This window comes from Chanos chanos, chromosome 3, assembly GCF_902362185.1.
Source record: "Chanos chanos chromosome 3, fChaCha1.1, whole genome shotgun sequence".
Classification (NCBI taxonomy): Eukaryota; Metazoa; Chordata; class Actinopteri; order Gonorynchiformes; family Chanidae; genus Chanos; species Chanos chanos.
Window position 1 is genome coordinate 10,586,297 of NC_044497.1, and position 9,379 is coordinate 10,595,675.

Here is a 9,379-nt window from a genome sequence, read left to right on the forward strand (position 1 = left end):
ACATATAACTTTTTTCAGACTGTTCAGATTACATTTTAGTCTTGCAATCCAAGCAGCCGTGTTCTAGGCCTTTTCAAGAATCACACCAAGTACCCCCAGACAACCTAGGGGTGGGCTTTTTTGTGTGTATTTTTCACATGCTGTCACAAACATTTAACTGGTCACTGAACAGTGAGGAATCTCCAACTAATTTATAATTAATAAGACTTCATTACATCATATTCTTGCCAATATCCGGGAATGTGTGGCTCAAAATAACGTTTTTATACGTCGTATGTTTTAATTGTGTACAGTCTGGAGGCAAACAGTATTTGTAATAATTGCAATACTGGGGAAAAAAAGGCATTGCGCTGAGTCATAGAGATATCAGACATCAAAAAGCTTCAACAGTGATGGTGCAGTGTGTGTGAAATACTTGTCACAGGTATCTCACTTTCTCCGTCGCCGCTTTGAAGCAGCATACCCTTAAATGTTGATTTGAATACAAACGTTTCACTTGTGCTTAATGGGATTAGCGGGCGGTTTGGGGCGCTGATCCCAGATCTGTTATGAGGGGCTGAATGTCAGTGGACCACAGAGCTTCTCACCCACAATGCAACAGGCAACAAAGGAAGAGGGAGAGGAAGGGGGAAACAGAAAAGTAATAGAAAAGGTAGCTAGACAAATGAAACATCAGTTACAATTTATTAATATAGCAGTTGGGTATGAGCAGGAGAAATAAGTTATTTTAAACTTTCTTTTGAACAGGACAGTGTACATCTATACGAGAAACATCATGTTTCATTAGAAGACTCTGAGGCTAACTTTCTATCAAGCTGTCCATTTAAGGCTAGTGCTAAACTAGATTACTTAGCAAGGTTAGCAAATGCAAGTAGGCTTTTGGTGTGGGAGTTTCAGAACGCTAACTTTAGTTTATTATTCTATTCCTGAATAATAGGTCTCAACTACCACATTGTGGCAGAAGAAATATGAAGGACCCCCACCGTCATCATAAGAGTAAGTAAAGAAACATCAGTGCTCGTTTGTTGCTAATTCTAGGTTAGCTTTAGCAAGGTTAGGTTAGCTCGCTGTTTAATGTTAGGTGTAGCTCACCGTCATCTAGCTTTAGCTAAGGTATGGTTAGCTATATCCGAATACAGCTGCCTTAGGTTTTTAAGGTGTGCTAGCTAACCTTTGCTGGAAAGGACGGCTACGCTAACGTTACGTAGCGCGCTAACTATCCTAACGCTCAAGTAAATTAATATAGATTTTCAGTTATACACACAATCTTTGACACCTCATGTAACTTTGTCATTAAGTAAAACATGGGTTAAATGTCCAGTGTCTGTAGGGACATCAGAACTCTTTTGGATTTCTTAAAGACAGTTTTTGTGTTAGCTAGCATGGCATTGATTAGCTTTGTAGCTATCGCTGCAATATAGCTCAGCAAGCAGCTCTGTGCGTTAGCTTATTACTGTGGTTTGAAGCTAAGGCCTTTGCTTAACGACTTTTCTCTTATTTAAGTAAATTACGTGTATGACCACATTGTGATTAACCATCGAACGTTGTTGGTTTGTTTGGCACAAATGATTATTCGTCCCTTGTTTACTGGACTGATATCATTGCTAGTTTTATCTTGCAGTTAATGTACGTTTAATAGTTGATGGGTTGTTTTGATTAAAAACGCGCAACTCAAGCAGTGTGCCTTAGATTACTGCGAAAACAGATCTTAATGCTGTCAACTAGAGAACCAGTATTAACATTGCAGTTGTCTGAAATCCATGTACCAAACAACTGTAACTCTAAAATCCTTAGCTTAATTAACATTTGTACTGCCTGGAATCATTGCATTGCCTTTTTCTGTAAACCAGTTGGAAATGACTCATTCTGAGGTGTATCAGCCTCACCTAAATACCATTCTAGATTATGAGAGATGTACTTTAAACAATGTTTTTGTGTCTGTTTTTTTCTCCTCTCCCCTATAAACAGATGAGAAGGGCTCCTGTAATTGATGACTCTCATACTGAGGGATTCTGGGGTTAGCACCTACTCGTGGTCAGGATAAACAGATCCCATGTCCTCATCCGGGAGGGACCTTCAGCATGAAGAAGATCAGCCTTAAGACGATCAGAAAGTCATTCAATATAAATAAGGGTAAAGAAGATGGAGACTTTGTCATGCTTCAGCAGCCAAGTTTAGCTGCAGAGTTCCCAAAAGATGATTCTCTTTTTGGAGGTTGTTACACCAAAGAGCTTTCTGGTTGTGACCTCAATGGTGAGGAAGAAAAGGGACACAAAAGTCGGTCCAAGAGCGAAAGTCTAATGGGTACCCTGAAAAGGAGGTTGTCGGCTAAACAGAAAACTAAAGGCAAAGGCAGCTCGGCGGTGGGCTCCGGGGACGATGACGACACTTTCTCCTCTTCATCAGTGCCCATAAGCTTTAATGAAGTAAAAGCCCAGAGACCCCTAAGATCTTCATCCCTCCGTAGCCATCATTACAGCCCTTCCCCTTGGCCTCTCAGGCCCGTCAATTCTGAGGAAGCATGTATTAAGATGGAAGTGAAGGTAAAAGCCATGGTCCATTCCCCCAACCCAAGTCCTTCCCTCAACGGGATCAGAAAAGAGTTCCACGACATACAGATGGAAGGACTTTTTCCCGACCAAGGAGAGTCTCTGAAGAATCTGGAGCCTCAGAATGGTGATTTGCATCTGAACATTGAAGAACATGTGCCTGTAGTCATTGGACTTACACCTCAGGACTACATCCAGTACACCATGCCTTTAGATGAGGGAATGTACCCAGATGGATCGCACTCTTTTTGCTTGGATGGTCCCTCGCCCATGGAAGTCGTCGAGCATGTAGAGGGTGATTCGTTGCCTATGGTTCAGAGTCAAGATGACCATGATCTCATGTCATCAGATATTCTGATGGACCAGGCTGTGAACGGACTGCTCATCGGTACCACTGGGGTGGTCCTTCAAAACTCCAGAGCTGAAACTCCTCAGCTTTCTCCTTCTCTCTCCCCTCTTTCAAGCAGTGAGATTCCCAGGACCTATTCAGGGTTCAGCGGTGCAGAATCTCACGTTGTCGAGAGGGTGAGACATCATCTGAACTTTGACCCTAATTCTGCTCCGGGTGTTAGCAGGGTGTATGATTCAGTCCAAAGTAGTGGACCTATGGTTGTAACGAGCCTTACGGAAGAGCTTAAAAAACTTGCCAAGCAGGGTTGGTACTGGGGTCCCATCACACGCTGGGAGGCAGAGGAAAAGCTTTTGAACCTTCCAGATGGCTCTTTTTTGGTGCGTGACAGCTCTGACGATAGGTACCTCCTTAGTCTGAGCTTTCGATCGCAAGGCAAGACTCTCCATACAAGGATCGAACATTCAAATGGCAGGTTCAGTTTTTATGAGCAGCCTGATGTCGAGGGTCACACGTCCATAGTAGACCTCATTGAGCACTCGATGAAAGACTCTGAAAATGGTGCATTTTGTTACTCCAGATCCCGCTTACCAGGATCTGCCACGTACCCAGTCAGACTGACAAATCCTGTTTCACGGTTCATGCAAGTCCGTTCGCTGCAATACCTGTGCCGATTTGTTATTCGTCAGTATACTCGGATAGATCTGATTCAGAAACTGCCTTTACCAAACAAAATGAAAGATTACTTGCAGGAAAAGCACTACTGAACTGCTTGCAGTAGGGCACAGTATAAAATTGCACTTTTTAGTTCAGTGATGACTTATTTAAAGGTTTACAAACATTAATGGATGAAACGATTGATTTCTTTTCTTTTTCTTTTTTCTGTCAGACATTGTCTCAGTATCTGATCTTCCCTCAACAATGATAGTAAATTTGTTGTTGCTCAGATTCAGTGTTCTTGTTTCCAGAAGTTGTAGCATTTAAGAATCTGGATCTTGAAACATGCTTGAGATGCAAACTGAATGCACAGCCTTTCATTTGAAACCAGTATATAACACAGTAATGCTAATAAGGTTGCTATTGCAAGTTAATTTAAGATAGCTTTAATCCTTGATCACGGAAATCACTATCTTTGTAATCTGAGAAATTGAACTTTTACTTTTTTTGAAATGTTGTCACATAATTATTAACATATGTGATGTCAGTTAACACTTTGGTCAGTTTTGTCAGAAAATATTGTATGAATGTGCGTCCTTCCTCTTAAATGAAGACGGTACTTTCAGAGTTATGGTTCTCAAAGCTGCTGGATGTCAATGTTAAGTATTATATCAGCTTAATGTGTTTCAGTCAAAGGTTGGCAAAATTGGGAGGAGAGGAGTGAGCTAAATCGTTACAAAGGAGAATGCTAAGTAGTGTGGGTCAGTGTAGAACTGGTACTCCCTTTAAGTTTCAATTCTTTGTTTCCTTAAGAATGTCCAAATCTGTGCAACAACAAATTGTTAAACAGTCCGCCGAAAGCTGCAGAGGCAAGATGTGTTATGTGGTTCGTTTGTAATGTGGCTGAAATTACATGTCCATTAAAATTTGAGGTTTGAAAGAGTGCCAAGGATTTCTCACAAAGTTAAAAGGGAACATGGGAACTAAATGGTATCTGTTGTTTTATTAAGCTCAGTTTCATATGGGTTGTATGGCCTTCTTTTTAACCTGAAACCAAGCCTTTAGAACTTGTTTTAGACTCTCATACTTTTAAATGTCTCTGTTTTGTCATAGATCTTATTTAGTCCAATATACACAAAGATTGGCATTAGCTGAATCATCGACTCTAATAGTGTAACATGTCTTTTTAGAGTTCTGTTTAACAGTGTTCAGTGTCTGCTGAAGTCATTCCCCCCCCCCCCCCCCCCCCCCCCCCAGGTCTTGTCATAGCTACCATGAGTACCTCCGTTGAAATGCATGTCTGTGAAAGACAAGCAAATCATCACAGAAATAGTGGTAACATTTCTGTGAACATCACAGAAATAGTGGCAACATTTTCTCTTTCCCTTACCGTTTACCTTACTGAAAAAAAAAGAAAGAAAAAAAAAATACAAGTACAGTTTTACAGGGACGTCTCACCCGACTCCCCGCTGTACATACGTACTGCACAATAAGTAAGTGCAGTTGAAGTGATTCCAAACACATTTGCAAAAGTAGAAGAGTCCTAAAGAATCGGACGGGCTGAGGTGGAAAAAAAAAAAAAAGTGATCCGCGGTCGTTTGTGGCGTTTTCAGAGGAGAGGGACGTGACGGAGTTCTTAATGCTCTTTTTCAGCACATGAATGTTTTTGCTTTTGAAATTCAGACCATGCCTTTCCTCTCCCAGTGACCTGCATATTACCAATATGTCACATTGTAACACTTTTTATTCACTCAGCTTCAAGCCAATTTTCTTTTTGACATTTAAAAATGCATGCATTGTCATGCATACGAGTCGAGTGTGACCCTGCAGGTTTCTTTGCCGTTTATAGCACCACATAATATTAGAAAGGGAATTTGTCTGTTGTTGAATTGGATGCTTTGACGGGAAACAGTGTCTTTTATGTTGTTTTTGTATATCATTTTTTTTAAATGTTTGAAACTGACCTCAGGCCTGTTAGAGGGTTTACATCTTGTTTGGTTACACTAGATTTACATTTCACGTGTTCACATTGAGAGTCTAATGAGTATGGGAATGTGGTTTAAAATGAAATCACAGTACAAGGGGGGAATTGATTGTGACTTGGAATGATTCTGCATGTTAAATGCTTCTTAAAAGATGGAACCAGGTTGTTTTGAAGTATATAGGGAAGAAGAAAAAGTAAAAGTGACGGTTCTAGGTTAGCAAGTGTGTGTGTGTGTGCGCGTGTCTGTCTGTTTGCCAAGACTTTGTAGTTTTCAAATGAGACTGTGCTGCATTTCTGGAGCTGCAATTTGAGTTCAGTTAGGTATAAAATGACTCTGTCAATAGTCAAACCACAGCTGTAGACTTGGCCAAGTAGCTAACTAAAAAGACAAAGCCTGTATTAAATATCTTTAATTCTAGAGACATCTTGTTTATATCTTGAAAACAGGTTCTGAGCCCCTAACTGACATTGTCCCTGGAAATGGTTGTAGCACCAGAAGTCAAGGCTTAATTAGAATCATGATTGCTTATCTGTGCATCATAATACACGATTTGTTTGTAATCATTAAAACCTTATAAATCCTTTCATGATAATGGTATAGAACATGCATTATGTTGATTAAGTATGACCTTTGTGTTCTAGTTTAGTCAGTTGTATTATTTTACCCCTTAAAGTTTAAGTTATTGTGACTGAGGAGACCAGAAAAGTTCAGTTTTCTTGTTCGTGTCGAGGAAAAGAGAGAGGATGAGAGTGGGGTGTCTTTGGGAGGGCGCAAAGATATTTCATTATTTGAAAAGTCTTTGGCGAGATTGGAAGCTAATTACACACACAAAAAAAAGGGGGAAAAATGTGAATTGAGAGATATTTGAACCTATTGTGTCATGGTTTTTCCAGTTATTTTTCCAGATGTTTTGTACTTAGACAAACACTGAAAGAGTAGCGTGTCCTGCTGTGACCCCCCCCCCCCCCAACCACATCAACAGCCTGGGACTCATGTTCAGAATCATTTAGAGTTTTATTACTTTATGTATGTTAAGTTTGTTGCTTGTTGAAATTGCAGAAGCATATCGGAATTATAACTGTCAAGCACTTAACAAGCTTCACTGAAATATATTTTTTTGATGCGTATTTTGTTGACGTTTGTGCCGCGGATGAAGGTGAATGTTTACATGATGTATTTAGTAAATGTATTAGGTTTTCTTTTTATTATTTCTCCTTGAAAATCTTGGTACAATTTTAAGACCTTTTCTTAAATGTGTCATACACATTTGTGCTGCTTTACAGTTATGATTGCCTTTCTTAAATTAGAAAAATGGGAAGTAATAGAATGTTACATTTCAGATTTATGTGTTCTCAATGACTTCGCATATGATTTTTTTGGGGAGAATCAAACGGAAGTGTTTTAGTTGCTAGTTCTCATTCAGTAATTCAGTCATTCATTTGATCCTCTGTAAGAACTAAACGCCAACTGATTACCTGGTCTTCATGTTCCGTTCTTCAAAATCAGTCGTTTTGTCTGATGTAACTCAATAGAATTTTATGAAAATCAGTAGTGGTTATTATTGCACATTTGGATACAGTTCAAAAAGGTTTTTTTGTATCTGCAAACATAAATTATGAGCAAAATAAATATATTCAAAAACATCTGTGTGTTTATCTCACTCAAAAAAAACTCTTCATCAAAACTTGCTACATCAGAAGATGTGACCTCTTCAATATATCACAAGCTGGAGAACCAGGTTTTTAAAAGGAGGATAAAGAAAACAATTTTTAAAAACAAAATAATTGAACATCTCTCTTTTACATCATTTTGTTTGCGCAAAATCCACAACAGTCAGAGCATAGGAATAAGATTGGGAATCAAGATCTGTCCAAACACTGTTTGCATTAAAATAAGTTAAGTCTTGTCAACTGTGGTTTCTGACAGCAGCAAACAGACTCTGAAGTAGAGATAAACAAATATTTATTCTTTTGCTGGATGGAATATGATTTATTCATTGCAATGGGTGGTGGTCGCATGTCATTGAAACGTCTTCCTCATGAAACAGCTTGTCTTGTTGAATGTTTTGAAATGAGTAAAACTTTCCATGTTAGAAAGTAGTTCAGACTCGTTTTGATATGCAACAATTATCCCGCTGGCTGTACAGGAAGGCTCTCACATCCAGCGCTTTGTCCGTCAGTTTGGGATTTATTTACACCACCGGGTTCAGAAAATTTCCACTGCTTTCTTACATGGTTTCATTAAAAGCAAGCCAAGCTAAAACAATGGCCTACACACATTTGAAAATACTAAATGTCATGAGTTTGCCCTGAACAAAATTGCAATTAAGAAGAGCTCTTTGCAAATGCAAACGCGATAGTTAATTCCAGAACGTGGAAACGTCTATTCCACTGTTCTAACTGCGTGTTGCACAGTTATTTAAATCACGTAACATACATAATTAGTGAACTCAGAAGGGGTTTTAATGCATTCAATTTGGATAGTATCCTGCGACTGAATGACAAAATTGCTATAATTGTACGTTTTGATGAAACAAAATTGCTGTTCTATTTGCCTTTTGGTACTAGTGTTTTTACACGATCTTTCGAATGTCTTGTTGCTCAGATTTATGGTGCTGACTTGCCATATGGTACTGTGCACGATGCTCCATTTGTCACCAGCAAACATGGATGATGAAGACAACTTGAGTTAGCAAGTGAACCTATCTCTGCCTTTAAAATTACATTTCAAGAAGACATTGGTTAGCCTGGTACCTAATTATCATGACTGAAGAGTCAGCTGGCAACAATGCCATAAAGGGCATTTAGTTCTATTAATGTCTATGAACTCAAGCCAGTGTCCCATTGACCTTTAGGCAGCATATTGGGGATGATGCTTTTCAGTAGCTAAACCTTTTGACAGGGGAATATGTTTTTGCCTAGGCCTACCAAGTGAATCATATTTTAGACAGCACAACCGAAACAGAATGCAAAGTGACCTGACGGCGTGCAAAGGCTTCACATTTAATCAGTGTTCAATCTTTAGTTAAATAACGAGTAGTCTTAAATGCAAATGCCCACCCCTTATCACTGAAAACAAAACCAAATGTTTAACTTTCTGTTGTTGTAAACATAATAAAAAGAGGATAAGCGCCGAACCGCTCTTGAGAAAAGCAGTGCAGCTACGTCAGGAAATCCTTTGACTTTTGCTCTTTGGAAAGCTTCATATTTATACAGAAAACAGATGATGATTTTTGGGGCCGACACGCGATGTGCGATCCCAAGTGGACGGGATAGGGTTTCAGAGACCGCTTGTCCTTTGCTGGTTTGCACTCGCAGTCTCTCTGAGAGAACAAAGACGAGCAATTGGCCTGGTAAAAAAAAAAAAAAGACCAGGAGATCTGCAAAGACGTTCACAGATTGTAGGCTATGCTCTTTAAATCAAATGTTTATTTCATTACAGGCAAAATGAGTTGGAGATTGATAAAAACCATTCCTGCGTAGACCGCTGTCCATCAAACAAGACTGTCAGTCTTCGGAAAGTGAGAAAGACTTTGGAGATTCAGCCAGGGTAAACATCAGATACCTAGCTGTTGACTAAGAATTAATCATAGCTTTTATCGAAAAATTTATCTTTTATCGGCCAGATGTAACCTGTGATTCTTTTATTGTGTTACCTACCAACAGCATACATCAGTGCTTGTTTGTTCAAGTAGCCTATCCACTCTCAAAAGGTCAAAAGGAGCGTTTTATCAAGGGTTTTTAAAAAATAAATAAATAAACAACTCAAATGCACTTCAGCTACTCGAGAGGTATTTCTGGAAGTCGGTTACTTCACAGAATCTCTCTCCCTTTCTCTCT

General features: G+C 39.2%; 1 protein-coding gene across 1 annotated transcript; it reads left to right on the forward strand.

Annotated features, from left to right (window-relative positions):
* Positions 1-929: 929 nt before the first annotated feature.
* Positions 930-3,759, forward strand: socs6a (suppressor of cytokine signaling 6a). Its single transcript, XM_030768889.1, has 2 exons — positions 930-996; positions 1,969-3,759. Exon 2 carries the CDS (start codon positions 2,082-2,084, stop codon positions 3,663-3,665), a length of 1,584 nt encoding a protein of 527 aa, XP_030624749.1. The 5' UTR covers positions 930-996; positions 1,969-2,081; the 3' UTR covers positions 3,666-3,759.
* Positions 3,760-9,379: the final 5,620 nt, after the last annotated feature.

Excerpts from the sequence above, each read along its gene's own strand:
- socs6a (XM_030768889.1), top strand. The coding sequence starts at position 2,082 with ATGAAGAAGATCAGCCTTAAGACGATCAGAAAGTCATTCAATATAAAT.